Here is a 23,125-nt window from a genome sequence, read left to right as displayed (position 1 = left end):
AATTAGTAGAGATTGTTCAAAATGAAAATAAATCTGGGGGGCGCCTGGGTGGCGCAGTCGGTTAAGCGTCCGACTTCAGCCAGGTCACGATCTCGCGGTCCGGGAGTTCGAGCCCCGCGTCAGGCTCTGGGCTGATGGCTCGGAGCCTGGAGCCTGTTTCCGATTCTGTGTCTCCCTCTCTCTCTGCCCCTCCCCCGTTCATGCTCTCTCTCTGTCCCAAAAATAAATAAACGTTGAAAAAAAAAAATTAAAAAAAGAAAGAAATCTTTAAAAAAAAAAAAAAGAAAAGAAATCTGGAAATTTGCTTACAATCTCATATTTGAAAAAGGTAAAAATTCTGTGCAAACGCATGAAGGGAAAATTTACCATTTTTATTGAAAAAAATTCCATGGGGAAAGGATAGCAATGCTTGAGAAACACCGATGTCCCTTGGGTAATGTTTTAAAATAAAATATTTTCATTCAAAGATTTTAAAAGAGAAAACATAAGCCAACTAATTCTGAAGAAATAAAATTCTCAGTTAGTACATTTTTTGATTTGGTTTTCAAATTTCATTCTGTGAGATTACCAGCATGGACCACACCAATGATAAGTTAAATGCCCACAATGTATCATACCAGTAATTTTAATATTCTAATCATTTTATGAGATTGAGCCAAATGTTCTGTCCAGATAAAAGGAATTACCTTACAACTGACCGAGCCAGTGTGTTTGCCTACTTTAACCCCAGATTTCTTCTGGGGCTGCAGAGAAAAAAAATATCTATCTGCACTGACTATTGAAGACAACACAGTGTACAAAGCACTATGTACTTTGGTTTCTAATGAGTTACCTAGTGATTCTCACTGTGACTCTTACTTGAAAATCTGCAGCGGACTGCTTGGAGGAAGAATCAAAAGCACAACTACCTATTTGTCTCCAGGATGCTGAGTAGGTGATTAGTGGCAGAGACTGTGAAACCAAAATCTGTATTTTCTCTATCCTTTTTGAAGTGAAATATTACTGTCTATCAATACAGTTTATACCTCTTGACCTTCCTTTCAATTCCAGTGTTCACTGAGTCAGCTTCTTTTGGTGTGGTAGATCTGAGGCCCTTTGTTGCAGTATGGGGTTTGCTGACAAGAGAGATTGTGACTTCTCAACCCCCAGAGCAATGGGCTGTGCCTCACAGGAAGGGAGATGAAAACCCCACTGCATTCCGTGGGGACCAGAGCCTTTATCACTGGATGGTGGAATGCAGCAGCCTTGCTCTGCGCCCATGTACACCTGGGGTTCATTTCTCCGTGATGGCAGTTGCACTGACCCTATACAAAAGGAAAAAGGAATTTTAGGATTCACATCATTCACAATATCCAGCAAGAGAGGCCCTAATAATAGTGGTTGGAGAGTAGGCCTAAAAGATGAGGCACAAAATGAATCCATTCTCAGACTACCTGGATCCAACGTTTTTAAAACTTAGTCTTGGTTGGATGAGACGATTCAAAGGCAATACTACCTGACATTCCATTTTAACTTTCTCTGTGCACGTCTCTCCCCATCTGGGAGACTTGAGAACAGAGGCCAGATTTTAAATGCACTTGCATGCCTATGCCCTAGCATGGCACTCGGCCCCTAGCACAGTGCTAACTTAACCTGCACCAACTGATGTTGGTTGAGGTCAATGAACATGGTTCCATGGATCCACCACCAGCACAGCCTGTATTTTAATGGTTTTTCCAGGAGCAGAGAAGGAATTGGCTCAGAGCCAGTCTCAATCTTTTATCTCATTCTCCACTCTATTTCCTTACTGCGGATCTCTTTGTGCACTTCCACCACATATATTTATGAGACAGCTGGACATGATTGGGGGGTGTGATCACTCATACTGGGAGACAGCTTTATGAATGGCCCACAGAGAATGGGTCAAACTGCAGTAGAGTGAGCAAAAAGGGAGATATTTTAATCTCTTCCTGTGTACTCAGCTAACCAAGTTCTTAGTTCTTTCTTGAGTTTAACCATACCTTGGTCAAATCATTGTGCTACTGATTAACTGGCAAAATTATACGTACCTTGACAGTGAATTACTTACGCAATAAAGAATTTGATGCTTTTACCTCCTCAAGAAAAAGTAATATGTAACTACAAGGTACTCCATTACTTTCTAATAATGTTAGTAATAACAACAAAACCCAAGTAACTTTTGAAAATGCTAAATGTGTTCATTACACAAGTAACAACACTAATAACAGTTTATATGTAAAACTATATTTACTGTAATTTTAATATTCAATTCTTAAGTGTACCATAATATCCAAGGCTTCCCTCAAGGAAAAAAAGTTCTACTGAATTTGGGTTACATGACAATACATGTATGAGACAGAAGTGTAGAGTGAGTTTTTCAAAACAAGAATCCCATGTTCTCTCCATATGGATATCTGAAGAGGAGAGTATGGTAACAAGCATATTTACAAAAAGCAAATGTCAAAAAATATAAGTAGAGTTGAAGCCCCTCTCAGCAGAGAAACTATGTTGGCTCAAAGTTTCTTTGAACCTTTCTAGCAGCATATTATTCAAAACATGTTCAACTTTGTCCTCTGAATTATGAAATAAAACTGACATCTGAGACCCATGCCCAAGATGTCATAATGCAACCCTTGGCAAAAGTATTATTTTAAAGGGTGTCTAACTCCATTTCCACATGAAGCAGACTGAGTTCCAGAGAAGCCTGAGAACCTGGGTTGATTTTATGGCCCCTCTCCCAGTAGCCATGGACTTCACAGATGGCCAGGCATCTGGCTGAGGGCTAGCTCCTGAGAAGACTTGAACACTCCCAAATCCCCAGGAGGACCCCCAGATCAATTTGAATTCAGAAGAACCTTCCTAGTAGAACACAGAACACATTTTCTTGGAGCCATTTATAATTTCACCGGAACTACACCTACAGCTACCAATACAGATCCCAAACCCCAAGAATGACCTCAAAACCCAACTTAATTCAAGTAAGGAGTCACTCATTGTGTGTTTGCTCCAAGTGATCTAGCAGACTGGTATGTGACCAGAGTTTTGAGCAAACGTGCTAACCTCACATAAGATAGGAATCCAATCCAAACACATTTCTCTAAAGTTCTAGGGCATTCCAATACAGCCCAGCTGCTCGCATAGCTTATACAGCTTAACCATTGTTTCTGTGCTTCTTTGAGAGTTTCACATTAAGGAAAACATTCAGGATCCAAGTAAAGATAGCCATTCACCTGTCTCCTGAGAGGAAAACTGGCTAACATCTGCTGCCTCACTGTCCTTGAGGGCCATAGATTGACTTCCATTCCTGAGATTTGGATGTTCCTTTATAACCACAAACTGCAGAGAATACAAGAGAGGGAAGGAGAGAGAGGATATTGCTATAATTCACATATTATCTCAATATACATTAAACCAAATTCTATGGCTTCATTATGTTCATCCTATGGAATGTGAAAGTTGAAAGGCCCTGCCAAATTTATTGCTCTTGCTAATGGAAAATTCAGGAGCCATACTACTCTACTCATACATACTAGCCATTTAATAGAGAATACTCTATTAAAGCAACTAGGCACTACCAATGGCTTTACTGAAGAATCTATTCTAATTCTGGAATCCCAACTTTTGGGTCATGGATCCCAAGGATACCACTGTTTTACTTTAAGGAATCCAAGAATCCATAAGTGTTCTAACCATTGCCCAAGAGCCAAATAAGATCTCATGTGTGTATGTGATCCAACTGTTCAAATATGTGTATGTGTTTAGTTTATAAAATTCATTTAAACCTGCTACCAAGTTCTAAGGAATTTGGGGTCATTAATGGGTAATAATAACTAATAGTAGAACTACTATTTTTCAGGGATCCACCAAATGCTTTTTCATAGTTGAAGAGCTTGGGAACAAGAATTCTAAAAGGCAGGCCCAGAAAAATCCAGCATTTCTCTTTGGTCAAAAAATTGATTATTTTGTCCTTATGGTATTATCCACAATTGACTGGGTACCTGCAATGCAGGCTAACCAGAGTTCACTGGCTCACATTCACACTAGATAGATTAGCTATTAGATCAATAAAAAAATAGATCAAGGGGTGTTTGTGTGGCTCAGTCGGTTGAGCATCCGACTTCGGCTCAGGTCATGATCTCACAGCTTGTGAGTTTGAGCCCACGTCAAGCTCTGTGCTGACAGCTCAGGGCCTGGAGCCTGCTTCAGATTCTGTGTCTCTCCTTCTTGCTTTCTGTCCCTCTCCTGCTCATGCTCGCTCTCTCTCTCTCTCAAAAATAAATAAACATTAAAAAAAAGAATTGGTCACACACACACACACACACACACACACACACACAAAGATCGATGATAAAATGAAAGAAAATAAGCTATCTCATGCAGAGGACAAAGGATGTAATTTGCAAGTCCTTCCTCACCAGTGAGTAACCCAGCGGAGGGACTACCCCAAGATTTTAGCTGATCATGCTCTGCTGGCTCAGAAATGCGCTTTCTACAGAAACGAGCCCAGACTCAGAAATACAATGAGGAAAAGGGAACAAAAAAACCTCCCTGCTAATATTTCCCTTTGAGAAAAGTATAAGAAGAATAATGACTAGGGAGAGAAATGTTGGTGAATCCCATGAACATGTGTTTTCATTTTCTTATTTTCCACAGTGCTAATTATCCTTCACTGCTTTCTCTTCATTAATGGTCTCTCTGTAGCAATATATTGCAAAAGCACTACATGACCCACTGTTTAAGGGCACATACTCATTATTTCTGACTGAAGTCAAAATCCAGTCCTCTGCACTGCAAATTTTCCAGCCACATGTGTTTCTTCCAGAAGAACATAAGCCCTAGAATTCTGGGCTGAGCTGGGGAAGGCAGCTGATAGAACCAGATTCGGTTCTGCTGCTTCTCCTGCTAGTTCAGATGCTCAGCTCTCTCTCACTCCCACTAATATCTACAGCAGCAGTTGGTGTTGATGACAATTACGGCAGACAGGACGGCTAGGGGGACAGAGCTCAGCAGCCTGAGACCTCCTAGTATAGCTCTTAGCCAGCAAGTTGCTCATAACAGTGGCAAGTGTTTTTGATTTTTTAAAAACTAGATAGAGATTGTTTCTCTCACTCTTCCATGATTTCAACAACATGAATTAAACTTGCTACCCAAAACCTGAATGAAATACCATCTAGACCAACAGATGCAATAATGGTCATTTAGAAGTCTGCATAGTCATGAGGTCTCAAAGAACTGAGGACATTCTATAGGTAAGTCCACCCAGAAGCACACACTTATTAAATCTGGAGATACAGAAGTGGTCTCAGAGGCCACTGAATCCAAACGCCTCCGTGTCCTGAAGCAAGATGACTTGCTGAAGATTAGACAGCCAATTACTAGGAGGGTAAAGCTAGACTTCACATTGCTTACTTTGTTTGTGTACTCAAGTTTCAGCCAGAAAATAAGTATACACTGAATGCCTATAAGAAGCAGGGACAATGATCACCTGTTAGGTAAAATTGTGGCCATGAGAGAGCTATTCTCTGGGAAAGCACAGTGAAGTGAAGGTGGGGGAGTGGGGAAATGGTGTGGGAATGGAGGCAACCTCCACCCTTCCGTAACATCTTCCTAATAATCTTTTCCCTATTCGCCCGCAGGTTTCAATCCCACCCCCATGGATCTGCCACATATTCCAGCCTTATCTGCAATGTATACAACAAATATTGCCAGCAGTACACTAAACTAGTCAAGTTACTCTGACAGGTGTCTGGAAATGGAAATTCCAACAGTTTTAAGAGAGCTGAGCCTATCCCAAACTTGCCGTGTACTGTTCCAAGATCAACTGCTGAAGTGGGTGATTTATGAAGCATTTTGAACTTCCCAATCATTATGCTTTTAGGAAAATGTGTAAGTTTAAAAAAAAGAAAGAAAGAAAAGAAAATGTGTAGATTTGCCAGATAAAATATAGGACACCGAGTTAAATTTGAATTTAAATTTAACAGTGTTAAGTATGAATTTAACTAGGTATCCTATATTTTTATTTGCTAAGTCTGGCAACAATTTTGCTGCTGAATTTTACAGATTTAAAAATGTATGTGAAGAAAAGAAATATTAAGAAAATTAGAGCATCAGCTGTATTTCAATAAATAAATAAATACATAAATAAATAAATAAACATCTACAGTGAGAAACCAGAAGAAGAAAGAAGATAAAAAAAAAAAGAAAATGAGAGCATAATCTTGGGTTTTTAAGACATCCACTTGAAAGAGATTACCTAAAAATTGGGAAAGACTTTTAACATCACCCATTAAAGTGTAAGTTATAGAAAGAAGGTACATGACAGAAAAAAATAATGAGAAAAAAATGAACTAGGATCCATATGAAGCCAATTTCTTGCTTCATGTCCTTCGGTCACATTACCCAAGGTTGGGGACAAGAGGCCATCCCGGCCTCGCTGTCTGTAGGCCTACTAACTTCTCTGCTCGACTCTTCATAAGGATTCTTCAAATTTTTTGATGGTAGCTTCTTAGTTCTGCAATAAAGCCAAAATGTGAGACAATTTCAAAACAAAACACAACCAGAGCCCTTTCAGTGATGGTCAGGGACAACCGCTTTTGCTACAGAAACATAGGTACTTACAATGTATGAGAGAGAAGAAATATTAAGAAAGCTAGGAGCATAACTTGGGGTTTTTTAAGGTATTCTTTTCTCTGGAACTTTCCAGAAGATATTTCATTTTTTCCAAGGTTCTCTGAGATGTTGCAGGCCAGGGGGCAGGGAGCCATGCATTCATTCATTCATGTGTATATACTGACTACTAATTATATCCCAGGTACTACCCTAGTACTGGGGATAAAGAAGTGGAGAAACAACAGCAAAGTCTCTACCTTAATGGACTTACAATTTGGGCGGCAGGGAGTGTCTATGGAAATAATATCACGGCAACTATGACACAGACTATGTTAGCTCCATTTTATAAGTGAAGCCAGTGGGACTAGAAGATAGCAGTGACTCATGCAAAGCACACAGCTACCAAAGGCAACTTAGGAGTTGGGTCACATTGACACAAAACCTAGGCCTCTTCCATTGGCCTGGCGCCCTCTGCTGCTCAAAAGCATCAGATTGCAAGGACACACAGTGGAGAACCCAAGAGGATACTATTCCATACTTGCCAAGCTAGGAAACAGAATAGGTCTCTCGCCTCCAAATCTAGCTTTATAAACACTTATTTGTTTGACAAACATGAAGCACAAAGTCTATAGAAGGCATGGTGTCATGCACTGAGGGGAAGGGAAGTTAAGGGAGGGAGATCTAATATTAAGCTGCGATCCCTGTCTCCAAAGCAGTAGCCTCTAGAGGCAGAGAGATGGGTACATAATGTTTTGAACCGCCATTTAACGCAAGGCAATGAAGGAAATGTTATGGCAAAGATCACTAGCCAGCTTAAGATTCCAAAACAGTGCTGCTGTCTTGGGCAGGTGGCAGCTAAGTCCCTCTAGGAGTGTGACCATCTATCAAATAGGCCTGCCTGGACATCTGATCAAGAGCAGTAAGGAAGGTAGGCACTCCTATGAAAACCATTCTAGAAACTGTGAGTTCAGTGTGACAGATGGTACTGGGTGGTGGTATGGGCTGTTACTGTTTTTAATCAAAGGCATCAAGGAAAATATTGAAGTAAGTGGATAATAGGAACAGTTCCAAGTTGCAAAGTAACAAAGGTATAGTTTGTGATGGAAGTCTTTCTGTTGATTTTCTTACAAGGGGGTCCTTCCAAGAAATCAAGCTTTATGAAGTAATATTACAACATTTAAAAAATTACTTAGTTCCACAAACAAACTTTTGAGAGATATACCAAAGAGTGTTAAGTGCTCAATCTAGACAAGACATGCAAGGGGTAATACAAAAGGAGGAAATACCTGATTATAACTCTTTAAAGAAAATCATTCAGGGGCACCAGGTGGCTCAGTCGGTTAAGCATCCAACTTAGGCTCAGGTCATGATCTCACAGTTTGTGAGTTCAAGCCCCATCTTGGGCTGTGTGCTTACATCTGAGACCCTGGAGCCTGCTTCGGATTATTCTGTGTCTCCCTCACTCTCTGTGCCCTTCCCCTGCTCACACTCTGTCTCTCTCTCAAAAAATAAACAATATAAAAAAAATTAAAGAAAATCATTCAACATGCCTAAGATCTGTACTTACTGGTATACTTTAGTGACATGACAATATTTAGACAAGCAGTTTTAATTTGATCTTCTCAGAATCAATATAGCAGAGTACAAATGCAGTCAAACACATAGCTGAAAATTTGGGTTATCAGTTCCACTGACCAGAACTATTAAGTAAGTAACCATAGATTTGCTCAGAAAGAACTTTGCAGCTCTGGATGCATTCCAGTAAAAAGTAAAAGAAGGCGTTCTGATGAGTTTTTTTTTGTGAAGAAATAGTTCTTATCACTTTTGACTTAGGTAAATGGGGGTCAGAAGCCAAAAATGTTCTTATTTGTATATAAAGTCTACACAGACCAGCTGAGCTGGTCTTTGAGTTCTAAGTCCAAAAAGCCAGCAATCTGACACTAGCTTTCAACCCAGAGCTCTGAAGAACATCAACAGAACATAAAACTTATTTACTATGTCATAGCCCATAGAATAAGAAAAAATACTTAATAATAATTATAGCACACACGAACTTGAGTTTCTTGTTTCCATTTTTTCTACACTATTTGCCAAGCATCTACTTTTCTTTCGGCATTCTGTCCAATGGAATAAATCTTGATTATTCGATATTCTTTCCACAAATCCAGTACCAGGCTAAAAAGTGAAATGGTTATTGTTGGCACTCTGAATTACAAATTTCAAGTTTGTGCTTGAGAATCTTGTCTCTCAAGATGTAAATAAAAGGGTTTAGAACATGTTAGTCTTTAGGGGAAGATTACAGTTCCTAAAAAAGTCATCATCTTAATAACATATAGTGTTTATTAAGTCCTATATGCCAGTTCTACACTAAACTCTTTAGTTAAATTAATTCAATTAATTTTGCAATAACTCTTGAGACAAGTACTGTTCTTTGCTTCCATTTTATAGCAAAGGAAATTAATGAATACAAAGGTTTTAGATAACATGCCTGATGTTACTTAAGCATGACAGAGACTTATACCTGTGTAGTCTGACTCTTAGAGCCCATGCTGTTAGCCACAACACTAAGATATAGCAGGATCTCAGACAAGCACATCTTGGATGACATTCTGAAATTCTCCACAGTGCATGACACTAGCCTCCTGAATGTGTAGCGCTGGTAAGCGTGATTGGATTTTTATCTGCAGATGGTGGGATAGGTATTTCCTACATTCCCAGAGAACTGGGACTGTTAAATGAGACTTAGGCTCTTTAGCCATATAATGATGAAACTGAATTAGATAAAAAGTCCTCTTTACCCCAAACGCGTTTTGACTCAATAGTTTTGTACAGCAGACGCGGGGCTCGAACTCACGGACCGTGAGATCGTGACCTGGCTGAAGTCGGACGCTTAACCGACTGCGCCACCCAGGCGCCCCAGCATTTTTTTTTAATTAAATGTATAAATATTTTTGTTCCACAGTTTTTAAGTTTCACCTTGAAATTACTCAAAAAACAAAACCGAAGGAACTTCTGGGTGAGGGAAAATACTGATTCTCTCGAACAGAAGTAATAATTTGCAGAAAATTGACTCAGTGGAAGACAGCCATGAGAAATTAATTACGTAGCCTATGGGGGGAAGCATGTGATGCTAAGAGAAAAAAGTGGAATGTAAAAATGCATTATGCTCAGTTAACAACCCCATAAACAACACAGATACATTGACAAAGACTGGAGTGGAACAAGGAAAAGTAAAACCACTGATGTTTCAGAGCAGTGAAATCCTGAGACATTTCTTGTTGTCTTTTATTGTTAACGACACCTTTTAAATAAATGTAGCAAGTCTGTAACAAAAGTTCATCTCAGGGAGGCAGGCATTCTCCTGGGAGGAGCAAGAAAGAGGTTGTAATGGAGGGGCCCAGGGGGCTCAGTCAGTTGAGCTCAGGTTTGGGCACCGGTCACGGGTTCATGGGATCAAGCCCCGCATGGGGCTCTGTGCTGACAGCGCAGAGCCTGCTGGGGACTCCTTCCCTCTCCCTCTCTCTCTGCCCCTCCCCCGCATGCACACGCGCGCTCATGCGCTCTCTCTCTAATAAATAAACAAACACTAAAAAAAAGGAAGTGCCAATGGATAGAAAAGGTCACCTGTAGCAGTGCGCCCCCCACAGCCCCAGCAGCAGCAGCAAGACGAGCGCCACCACGCAGACGGCCACCACAGTGACTTGCCGCTGTCTCCCTTGGCCAGCGTGGCGCAGTTCCCATTTCAAGTCCCGGTGCTGACATCGCTCCCCAACATAGCCAAAAACACAGCTGAAACAACACACAAACAGAGGTCAGCAGTAAGCCCTGGCCAAAAACACTGTGAGTTTTCAGATTCGATATCCAGCTGTCTTTCAACCTCTGCATTTCCAGGCTCAGCTCTTTAGAAGCATATGGAAAATCCATCAGGGGTCAGTTGAAAGCACTCTGATTTACACGTTAATGCGGCATGGACTTCCCCCTTTAGTCTGTTTGCCCTGGGATGGATGGGGGATTATTTGCATACCGCCTCTATAAGGCATTGCAGAACATTGATTAAAGATCAGCTTCTGTTAGGCTAAAATCCTGAGGAGCTACCTTTAAGACCAACACAAAGCAACTCTGCCCTAAGAGCCAAGAGAGTTTTTAAACAAATGTTTGGCTAGATTGCAGTGAGTGGAGGTCAAAGGAAGGAAGAATTTGAAGGCAGAGCCCCTCACTTGAGACCAGGCTTATAAAAGAATGTGTAGCCTCTGAACAGGAAGTACAGCCTAGTCAGCTGAGGAAACATTTCTTTCTTTTCTTTTTACAATTTTTTTAATGTTTATTTATTTTTGAGAGAGAGACAGAGAGACAGAGCGTGAGCAGGGGAGGGGCAGAGAGAGAAAGGGAGACACAGAATGCAAAGCAGGCTCCAGGCTCTGAGCTGTCAGCACAGAGCCCAACATGGGGCTCAAACTCACAGAGTCCAAGATCATGATGACCTGAGCTGAAGTCAGATGCTTAACTGCCTGAGCCACCCAGGCGCCCTGCTTTCTTTTTTAAAAAATCACTACTGACTCAAGAGAAAAGGTCTTAGTGACAACATGTGAACTTTTGTCTACTTTCTTCAAGGGAGAAAAAACTAAACGGAGGAAAAGGGGCATGCAGGGGCAGTATTTCATTAGTGAAACTGTAACTAGCATTACCAACCACCAATATGCTTGTCAACCTTTTAGACAAAAGTAAATGAAACAATGCTGCCATCTACTGGGAATGTATACTTCCAGAAATTATGGGATCTTGGGTACAACAACTATATTTCTATTACTCTTTGCAACGGCATAAACTTTAAAAAATATCCTATTAAACATTTTGAGATACCCACTTGTTAGGAATTTCTTCCCCCCTTGGCCCTGGATCAACTATCTATTATGTCCATATTGTCCATATCATATGAAGGAATGAATACACAGGGAATTGGTACTGGTCCTTGTGATGGGAAGAGACAGTATGGAAAAAGCATTGGATGGAGCTCCAGAAGATCTAGGCCCTAGGCCAAGCTGTACCTTGAGTTGGTCACAAGAGCACTGGAAAGTCACTTTCAGAGAGGGAGGGAAAGGAGCTCGCATTTGTTAAGTACCCATGTGTCTGACGCTGTGCTAGGCACTTTTACTCATTTTACTTTCAATAGCAAATTCCCATTTTATAGATGAGAAAAATGAGACCCAAAGGCGGTAAGTAACTTGTACCAGGTCGTACAGCTAATGAATGGCAGGGATTTTGTTTGTTTGTTTGTTTGTTTGTTTTAGTAGAGCTGACACACAATGTGACATTAGTTTCAGGTGTACAACATGGTGATTTGACAAGTTTATATGTTTGTTGTGCTCACCACAAGTGTAGCTACAATCTGTCACCATATATCACTATTACAACATCAGTGACTATATTCCTTATGTTGTGCCTTTTATTCCTGTGACTTATTTATTCCATAACTGGGAGCCTGTGTCCCTCCATTTCCCTTCACCCATTTTGCCCAACCCCTCCATCTCCCTCCCTTCTTGCAGCCAACAGTTTGTTCTCTGTATTTATAGGTCCGATTCTGCTTTCTGTTTACTCATTTTTTTTTAGATTCCACATAGGAGTGAAATTGTATGGTATTTGTCTTTCTCAGTCTGACTTACTTCACTTAGTATAACATACTCTAGGTCCATCCATGTTTTCTCAAATGGCACATCTCATCCTTTTTGTGTCTGTGTCATATTCCATCACGTGAGCACACACACACAGACACACACATACACACACACACCACATCTTTCTTATCCATTCATCTATTACTGGACACTTAGTTTGCATCTATACCTAGGCTATAATAAATAATTCTTGCAATAGACGTAGAGGTGCATATATATTTTTTGAATTAGTGCTTTCATTTTCTTTGGGTAAATACCCAATAGTGGAATTATTGGATCATATGGTATTTCTATTTTTGATTTTTTGGGGAAATTCCATACAGTTTTCCACAGTGGCTGTACCAATTTATATTTCCACCAACCGTGTATGAGAGCTTCTTTTTCTCCACATCCTTGCCAATATTTGTTACTTTTTGTCTTTTTGATTTTAGCCAGTGAATGGCAAGTTTGATCTAAATGGTTTTCTGATGTCAGAGCCAGTGTTCTCCTGCATTGGGCTACCCCCAAAAAGGTTTTTTGAGCTGTCTGCACCTCTGAAAAGCTAGTCTTCTAGAGGCACCTGGGTGGCTCAGTTGGTTACGCATCTGACTTTGGCTCACGTCATGATCTCACACTTTGTGAGTTCAAGGCCTGTGTTGTGTTCTGTGTTGACAGCTCAGAGCCTGGAGCCTGCTTCAGATTCTGTGTCTCCCTCTCTCTCTGCCCCTCCCCCCCCCCAATGCTCTTTTTCTGAAAAATGAATAAACCTTAAAAAAATAAAAAAATTTAAAAAAAGAGAGAGAGAGAGAGAAGCTATTCTTCTAGAATGGACCATGAAAGAGAGGATAGGATCTGAGTGTAGTAAGTATAAAGGACCATCAAATTACTCCATGCTTTCCTGCATACTGTTTTAACTCTAGCTATCTTTGGTTATAGTCCTTTACTACCAATGCCTAACAGCCTCTTTTAAACTGTTGGATATCAACCTCAGAGATTTTAGGGTCTCAAGGAATATGCCAATCACATGGGCAAGAGTGCTGGGGAGCCAAGGCAAGCTGTAATATCGATGCCTTTCTGGGCTGTATGAGGCCCAGAGCAGTCAGTTAGTATTTCACATGGATGGGCCACCCACTACTAGTTCTTTGGGTTATTAACTAGTCCTGTTAAACCAAGCAAAAGATTCCTGGGTTTATTTATTCAAATAAATTATTCAAACCCGAGTTCATTTGTTTAAATAATTTTAAGAAATTCTGGACTGAAAAAAGGTTCACAAGACTTTTTCACATTGTGGTGTAATATGATCAAGAACTGAGGGCTAGAGTGTGTAGCATTTCTCAAACTGATTTGACCACACAACTTTTTTTCATGAAACATTTCACAGCACTGGAGTTGGGGGATCTTGATCTCGAGAAGACCTGGCCAGAAGGATGTGGGGTGGTTCAAAGCCAAGACAGAGTAAACGAGGACCTCCACTTAGCTCAGGAGGCTTGGTCTTCTGAGACTCTCCACACCAGGGAATCTTTGAGGAAGACATGGGGTGTGGAGACATCAGTTCTCATATCCTCTGCACCCCCAGGGAACTAGGGGATCTCTGTATTGAGGGGAGTTTCCATCACCTGCGAGCAAGGACAGTAGAACAGCCCTTTCTAAACCTGCTCACAGTGTTAAGAACATTCTGCAGAATGATGCCCATGCAGTGTTTCTAATAAAAGTTAGACTGCTGCACACTTCTAGAGATGTGTTATTGTAGAATTTTTAAAAATATAAGGTGAGATCAGCAGGGCAAAAGGAGGAAAGGGTTCAATGTTTGATTAAACCACACTTTTATCAAATGTAGAATTCAAAAACAAAGTTGTGATCTAGATTAATGGGAACTCTGGTGATATTTTAATATTGCTTTTGACTAAAGGTCCTCAAATGTGAGTGTTATCTCTAGTTTAATTGTCATTTTGTAGCAACCCATGGTTAAAACACTATCAGGGAATAAGATACTTTCATCAGGATTTAATGACAGAAAGAAAAGCAGCATACTAAAGAGTTGATTAATCATTTAATGAATTGATGCTATTGGGTCAAACGAAAATAATGTACTAAATGCAATACGTAATTGTGAAATACCTTTCACATTATTGTAATGTCTTTTATAATCTAAAAGTAAAGTATCATAGAGAAAAACAAACCATGACCTAATAAATTTATCTCCATAATTTCATTATTTTGGAGAACAAGAAATTATGAACAAGTAAAAAAAATGATTCTTATTAACAAAAATCAGGGATAACTACTGTGAACATTGGATTTATTTTAGAAAATTACAACATGCAAATATGAATATGAAAAGGCACCTGGGTGGCTCAGTTGGTTAAGCTTCTGACTCTTGATCTTGGCTCAGATCATGATCTCACAGTTCGTGGGTTGGAGCCCGTATCGGCCTCGACACGAGGAGCCTGCTTGGGAATCTGCTCTCTTTCCCTCTCCCTTTCTCTCTCTCTCTCTTTCTCTCTCTCTCTCTGACCCTCCCCCACTTGCTTGCATGCTCTCTCTCTCTCTCAAAATAAATAAACATAAAAATATGAACATGAAGGTAGAATTCTGAGAATTGAGTCATTTTCACTATATTCATGAGCATTTTTTTTATTATTTTTTGTCTAGCTGACACAATTTATAATGCAAGATCGTTCACTTTGTCACATGATATAACTTGTTCTTCTAACAATTTAGACTATGTTTCTGCTGATTACTATTCATAAAATAATAAAAGCCTTTAAGCTTATAGCATGTATTCATGAGGATCAGAATATTTTATCACGTCTTCCTCAGGCACAGAGAAAATTATCAATGAGTCAGGTGTCTAGCCATAGGAGACCTATTTATTTTTCAGTACCTATCAGTTCCCCCTGATTGACTGCAAAATATAAGATCCATTAAGAGTAAAATTTGATGAGGAACTAGATACTGTGAGTGTGGTTTTCTCAAAAGCTCCAATGGAAATGTTTTCTGAGTAAGTTTGGTAGAGGGACCTATGGTTTCAGGTCACCCTCAGACCTGCTTTTCAGTTGACCGTGTCCACCGTGAACCTGTCATGGGGACAAAAAAGGAGCAAGGGGCAGCAGGTGCCACTTCCAACACTTGTTACTAAACCACAGAAAATGTAAACACCAACTATTAGAAAATGAAGAAAAAGGGGCGCCTGGGTGGCTTGGTCGGTTAAGCGTCCAACTTCGGCTCAGGTCATGATCTCATGGTCCGTGAGTTCGAGCCCCGCGTCGGGCTCTGTGCTGACCGCTCAGAGCCTGGAGCCTGCTTCGGATTCTGTGTCACCCTCTCTCTCTGCCCCTCCCCTGTTCATGCTCTGTCTCTCTCTGTCTCAAAAATAAATAAACCGGGGCGCCTGGGTGGCGCAGTCGGTTAAGCGTCCGACTTCAGCCAGGTCACGATCTCGCGGTCCGGGAGTTCCAGCCCCGCGTCGGGCTCTGGGCTGATGGCTCAGAGCCTGGAGCCTGTTTCCGATTCTGTGTCTCCCTCTCTCTTTGCCCCTCCCCCGTTCATGCTCTGTCTCTCTCTGTCCCAAAAATAAATAAACGTTGAAAAAAAAAATTTTAAAAAAATAAATAAATAAATAAACCTTAAAAAAAAAAAGAAAAAAGAAAATGAAGAAAAATAATTTCTTTGCTAGTTTTGAACACTGAAGGTAAGAGGTTCAATGTGAATATATAATAGTTTTGTAAATTTGGAAACGCATTGTGGGTGTTCTCCATATATGTGGCAGAAAATAAATCAAAAGTTTTAAGGGATTCTTTCACAAACCCAAGTTTTCAGCCGGAATGAGAGGTTTATGCCCCAGACTGTACCAGTAGTAACATCAAGTTAAGTAAAAGGGAAAATCACCAATTCTTTAAATGTATATTTACTGTTGGCAGCTTGGCAGTGGGGGGTGATGTGTAGGGAGGGTGCAGCATGCACACACACACAATTTATATATGTGTATTTATATATTTCTACCTAGCAAAAACCTACTTATAGAAAACTCTCCTTGACACAAATCTTATCAATTAGCTAAAAGTGACAGACTACAATATCATATCTCTGTGCCACCACAAAGATAGCTCGACTTACTTGCATGCGTATCTGTCCACTGCTTCAATATACATACACACACCGTTATAGAGGCAGTACCCGTCATAGGATGGGGGGCATTCCTGGTAACTGTTTCTCACAGAATAGCGGCCATCCTCCATGAGAACAGAAGGAGGAGTAGAGTCTACAAGAATCAAAGACATTACTCTTACTTTCTGAAGTGATTAGATCTTTCAGGTCTTAATATCAGGAATTAGTCTCTGTGAACAACTTGTGATACAGTGTCCTTTAGGGACAAGAATCGTCACAAGTGACTCTAGTTTCACTTTCCCAACCAGACTTCATGTCATTCACCATGAAGTCAGCCACTCTTTCTTTGGGTTCAGTATTATCTGACAGAAAGCATAATGGAAGCAAGTAAGAGATTGGTCAATTCTAAATAATTCCATGAATCCCAAGTCACTGGTCTCATTATAAAAGTGCATCTGTCATCCACAAACACACACTAACTGTGTAAAATGACAGATAGCTTTAAGAGGGTCTTACTGAACAACAACAGATCTTTTTATGGCTCATCAATCACCCACCAGTATACAATCTATTACCCCCAATACCCTGAAAGCCTCAAAAATTTCTCCCATACAATGCTTTCTTCTAAAAATAATTCAACTTTCAGGGGAGCCCTCAAAGACAAGAGTACCAACTTTGACAGAAAAGAAATGTTACCATAAGAGAGGGAATGTCAAAGTGGTAAAAATTCCTTTTATTGAACGATTCTCTGCTCATTAAAAGGAAAACATTAGGATGTGTAACCGACTATATAAATATTAGTAGTCCTTCAATAGTTTTAAGAAGAGCAAATTATTTGAGAAAAATAATGTGTTAAAAAAAAAGATCCGGGTAAAATGCAGAAATTTCCCTTCTTGGGGTGTTTTCAGAGCTGAGACAGGTGAATTGCTGACAGTGGTGGGGGAAGAGTCCCTGATCCTGGGTTCCAAGGTTGGGGTGAAGGCAGCTCCCTTGTGAGGATGGTGAGAACATACTGCCTGTTGGAGAGATGCTTGAGGAAGCAGAAGTCAACCATTAACATTTAAAAAGGAAAAAAAAGAGATGAAGTTCTAATTCAGATCAAGAAATACTAATTTTTAAGGTAATATTTTAAAATCTTTAAGAGTGATTCAAAATGCTAAGGGTCTAGATGTCCTTCCTGGCCTGCTTTGACCTGCGAAGTTTTTCCAGCAGTCCCAGAAATCAACATTACAAATTAAGACATTAGTCACATAGTTAAAGAAAACCATCTGTATTCTCACCTTTAGTGAATTGTAGTGATAAAAACAGAATTTATTCCAGATGCTATTAAATTAAGAAAATTTGGACTATTTCACATTCTCAAGCTTAGTATCAACCGAATAAGGAAAGTAAACTCACCAGCTGATTGAATCCAATGATTTTCCAGAATCTCTAGAGCAAATACATTGGGGTAGAGAATTTTCCAAAATTAAGCCCCTTCCTTGGATTTAGACCACCCACCAACCTACCAGGACATATCTGTCCAGGTTCAGACAGGGTGCCGGCACACATGCAGGTGTAGTTTCCCTCCGTATTTGTACAGGTGGCATTTTCCCCACAGGTGTGTATGCCCAACTGGCACTCATCAATATCTGCCAGAAAAAAAAAAAGGAAGTAGGGAGGAGAAAAGTGAGGTGCAGAGGAGGAAAAAGGGTTATACTATTGGAAGAGCCAACATTCTGGGAGGGGAACATATTCAACTTTTGTCATGCTGCATGCTTTCGGAGGCTTTGCATATTTTGATTAAAAAAATTATATCCTGGGGCACCTGGGTGGCTCAGCCGGTTAAGCGTCCGACCTCGGCTCAGGTCGTGATCTCACAGTTCGTGGGTCGAGCCCCGCATCGGGCCCTGTGCTGACAGCTCAGAGCCTGGTGCCTGCTTCAGATTCTGCGTCTCCCTCTCTTTCTGTCCCCCTTCCCTGCTCACACACTCTCTCTCTCTTTCTCTCTCAAAAATAAACATTTAAAAAATTTAAAAATTATATCATGAATATTGGACACAAAGATGAATGGAGTCCCTCAGCTGCCTGCCCATTCAGGTGTTCTAAACTCCTGAAATATGGCTGGATGTTTTCCTACTGCTTGGGAGAAAGGAGACATCCCAACAGCAGCTCAGTGGGGAGGCTGGAGATTGGTAAACTATCTCTAGGCAAACATTTAGAAAATCAAATCCTAAAAATTCATTCTTAACTTTTGCAAATAGACCTCCAGTCATTGACATACATGTTATGTCAAATAAAACACTTCTGCATTTTTTCCTACATAAATATAAGCTAACTCATCCCTTTCTTTCCCAACTACCATCATTTTCTTTCTCAATTACCACCCCCCTGACATCTAGATCCTTCCTCTCTTCAACTTTGCATTACTAATAGAATGGCCTTACTCCATTCCCCGCATCCCATCTCTCCCCCACTCTACTCCTAAACACTAGTGCCAGATTACTCTTCCTAAAGCACATTGCCCATCAGTACACCGTTTGCCTCAAATGCTGCCGGTGGCTCCCTGCTGCCTAGAGCTGAGCTGCCCAAGGTGGCCGCCACTGCCGTGTGTGTGTGTATGAGCATCTGAAATGGCAGCCAGTCTACACTGACATGCTGTAAGTGTAAAACACTTCCCAGATTTGAAGACTTAGTACCAACATGAAGCAAAAATGTGAAATCTCTCAATAACTTTTATATTGATTACATATTAACATATTAATACCTTTGACATATTGGATTGAATAAAATCTAAAATTAATCTCACCTGTCTCTTCGTACTTTTTGTAACATGGCTATTAGCAAAATTAAAGTCATATATGTAACTTACATTACACTTCTGTTTGATGGTGCTGGTCTAGAGAAGTAAAACCCCAATGACTGATGCTCAGCTTCTAGTCTCCTACATATGTAACCCAACCCACTTGTTATGAACTGTATTGAATCTCCCTCGAGATCCATATGTTGAAGTTCTAACCCCCAATGGGACTATGTTCAGAGATGGGGACTTTAAGGCAGTAATTAAAGTTAAATGAGGTCATAAGAGTGAGGCCCTAATCCAACAGAATTGAAGTTCTTATAAGAAAAGAGAGAGAATGATCTCACAGCTCCTGAGTTCAAGCCCCGCATCAGGCTCTGGGCTGACAGCTCAGAGCCTGGAGCTTCAGATTCTGTGTCTCTGGCTCTCTCTGCCTGTCCCCTGCTCGTGCTCTGTCTCTCCCTCTCTCTATCTCTCTCAAAAATAAACATTAAAGCAATTTTTTTTTAATTTAAAAAAAGCAAAGGAAGAGACACCACATGCCCCACCCCCCCACCCCCAATGACAGCAGGAAGGCATGTGAGTATGCAATAAGAAGGCTGTGGTCTGCAAGCCCAGAAGAGCTGCCACCAGGAATTGAATCAGCCAGCACATTGACCTTGAATGTCTAGGCTCCGGAACCGTGAGGAAATACATTTCTGTTGTTTAAGCCATCCAGTCGATGCTGTATTTTGTTATGAAGGCCTGAGCAGACTAAGACATCACCTTGCCAGCCTGTCTGTTTCTCTCACACCTACTACACTTGGGGATCAGTTGGGCTATTCTCTACCTCCAAAATAGACCTGTAATATGTTTATGCCTGGAATTCCCCCCTTTCCTTCACATTTCTAATAAAAATTTACTCTTGAGGTGCCAGGGTGGCTCAGTTGGCTAAGCATCTGACTCTTGATTTCAGATCAGGTAATGATCCCACAGTTCCTGGGTTCAAGCCCCACGTCAGGCTCTGCACTGACAGTGCAGAGCCTGCATGGGATTCTCTCCCTCCACCCCTCTCTTTCCCTCTGCCTCTCCCCACCCCCTTAAAATAAATAAATAAAAGTTCCTCATGCCACAAGGTCCATCCATAGTGATACTTCTTTTATGAAGTCTTTCCTAATACTTCACACAGATATTCTCCCAGTTGTGAATTTTCACTGTAGTTTTTACTTCTCCCATGATGCACACCCTTCTTCTCTACTTATTATTAGCTCCATTTCTTCTAGATCCTGCTCTTCCCACAAACAAGCTCTACCTCCAGCATTCTGGTCTTCCTCACAGGTCCTACTGCTGTGTCTTTCCACTAATAAGAGCTAAATGAATATATGTCACATTGAACTGCTATCCTGATGGCTCAAATTGAGTCTTTTTTTTTTACTTACTTCCTGTTATAATTTCTATGAATTATTATCTTGAGAGTCAGAGAAAGCTTTTCTTTTTAAAGTCTTTTTTTTTTCAACGTTTATTTATTTTTGGGACAGAGAGAGACAGAGCATGAACGGGGGAGGGGCAGAGAGAGAGGGAGACACAGAATCGGAAACAGGCTCCAGGCTCTGAGCCATCAGCCCAGAGCCCGACGCGGGGCTCGAACTCACGGACCGCGAGATCGTGACCTGGCTGAAGTCAGACGCTTAACCGACGGCGCCACCCAGGCGCCCCTAGAGAAAGCTTTTCTAAGAAGCAAAAACAAAGACATAGTCTTGGCCAAAAAATACAACTACTCTTAAGAATAAGAATAACAACAATGGCACTTATGTGTCAGGCATGGTTTAAAGCACTATATCTACATATATACGGAGAGGAAGGAAGGAAAGAAGGGGGAGGGAGAGAGAGCCAGAGAGAGGGGGAGAGGGGGAGAGGGAGGGGGGAGGGAGACAGAGAGGGAGAATGACACACACACAGAGAACAAGAATAGGCCCATTCTTCCATGTGGCCTGAGGATTCCATGCCATCCAGGTAGTCTGGGCCATGATGCCCTGTTGTGTGCTCACTACTGGAAGGAGGTAGGTTAGTGACACAGTGAGAATCCAGACTACAATGAGTTTAAACATCCAAGAAAGTATACCTTCTTTTCTCTTCAAAGCAAATTAAATATAAAGCCTGTTTGTCTAAATTATCTATGAGCCTGCTTAATTAGAGCAGTGACATTTTCCTGACTGACAGCCAAATATGTGCTTAAAAGAGCATTTACAAATGACTGTGGGCTCCACAAAACTAATCTGATAAAGGTCTGATTTAAACCAACCAGATCCAGAAAACTGGTAGTTATGACTGATTTCATCTTCAACCTCAACATGTGGGAGAAAGCAATAGCATTTTAGTGTCTTATCGGGTCATCTGCCCCTCACCGTGAAAAGATTTGTATGTTTTCAGAAGGAAAAGAAAATACTGAAAGAGACATGTTAAAGCCCTGTTAAACTTCAGATAACCACTTCACGGGGCCATGATGGCTTCAGGCATGTCCCCACTTGTGCGGACTACTATGCTACTGACACCTGGAATGATGGCAGACATCCACTAAGTGAACTCCCAACCCAAAAGCCACACCCAGATCTTGGCAGAGGATGGTAATTATGAAAAGAGGTCTTAATCATGCTTTACTTGTATCCAAATGTCAGTGACTTGAATCTCCCATCTTTTTTTTTTTTAACGTTTATTTATTTTTGACAGAGACAGAGACAGAGTGTGAGCAGGGGAGAGGCAGAGAGAGAGGGAGACACAGAATCCAAAGCAGGCTCCAGGCTCTGAGCTGTCAGCACAAAGCCATCAGCACAGAGCCCAAGGTGGGGCTCAAACCCACAAACCTCAAGCCAAAGTCCGACACTGAGCTGACTGAGCCACCCAGGTGCCCCTTGAATCTCTCATCTTTGAAACTTATCAAGAGCCATCTGATGAACCCCTTCATAGAACCATTTTTCCTTTCTTTCATGCACATAGCAGTCACTTCCAACAGACCTACAGCAGCTCTGCAGTTCACCACAGTTCAACTGCCAAATTCAATGACAGTGAAAATGCTGTACAATTCCCCCGAGGATGGCTCGAGGTATAGAGTGTGGGTGAGGCACGGGGGTCACTCAAATCCCAGAGAAAGAAAGGCAGAGCGGCAAACCACCTCTTCGGGGTCTTGAAGCTGACGACTGCAGTCATAGCACAAGGGCACAAACCTGACTATTCATCAAGAACTGAGATATGTCAGCTTGAACATCACGCAACTTCTCTTTCAGACCTAACATGCGTGGCACCTAAATTATAGCCTGTCTTCTCCTGACCCACCACACCCACCGTGTTTCATGATTCTCTGAGGCCTGCCTCCACCCTCCTCCCTTGGCACACGTGCTCTCTTACCAAGACAGTGAATCCCATCTCCCTGGTAGCCTTCTGAGCACTGGCAAACGTAGCCGCCTTCAGTGTTGATGCACTTGGAGGAGGTGGGAGGGCAAACGGTGGTGCTTGTCCCACACTCATTTATATCTGTGGGCAACATGACCAACTAGTGAAATATGTACACAAACGAGAGTCATAGGAAAAAAGAAACATAAGCTCAAATACGATCTTTCAGCCGCTTGCAGATGCTATTTGCAAATGTAATGCAGACTCTGCATCTTGGTTGTAAAGTTGCCTTCTGAATCCGTTTCTACAGATTTCTCAGGTGTCTGATTAGCTAAGTATGTGTATATACATCACATTGTGCCAGAGTTTCAGACCATGAGAACTGAGATTTTTACAGTAGTCACTAACTTAAAATTTCAAGGCTATCAATATAAAATAGAAACCTATCCAGCAAAACCTCAGCTTTTAGGGGAGAAAGTTGTGTTTTCATTGGAATTGTTGACTTCATAAATTTGACTTGAACTCAAATTCATGTTTCTGAAGCTAATTATATTTTTTCCTTTAATGTCAACTGCATATATTATGTAATTTTAATATAAACTCACTGAAATAT

At 41.0% G+C, this 23,125-nt stretch overlaps 1 protein-coding gene across 1 annotated transcript in view; it reads right to left on the bottom strand.

The window, feature by feature from the left end:
• Positions 1–350: 350 nt before the first annotated feature.
• The window catches only part of EGF (epidermal growth factor), a 96,155-nt gene continuing 73,380 nt past the window's right edge, over positions 351–23,125 (bottom strand). The window contains 8 exon segments of the mRNA XM_047091156.1: positions 351–1,109; positions 1,111–1,304; positions 3,231–3,336; positions 6,400–6,511; positions 10,234–10,398; positions 16,377–16,521; positions 17,876–17,998; positions 22,528–22,653. Coding sequence (XP_046947112.1) covers positions 1,062–1,109; positions 1,111–1,304; positions 3,231–3,336; positions 6,400–6,511; positions 10,234–10,398; positions 16,377–16,521; positions 17,876–17,998; positions 22,528–22,653 — 1,019 coding nt within the window. The 3' untranslated portion in view covers positions 351–1,061.

Source organism: Lynx rufus, unplaced genomic scaffold, assembly GCF_022079265.1.
Source record: "Lynx rufus isolate CCGP_SWC_20201006 ecotype Redwood Valley unplaced genomic scaffold, mLynRuf1.p SCAF_3, whole genome shotgun sequence".
In the NCBI taxonomy this organism is placed as follows: domain Eukaryota; kingdom Metazoa; phylum Chordata; class Mammalia; order Carnivora; family Felidae; genus Lynx; species Lynx rufus.
Note: the sequence above shows the minus strand (reverse complement) of the source record. Positions and strands in the feature narration are given on the sequence as shown.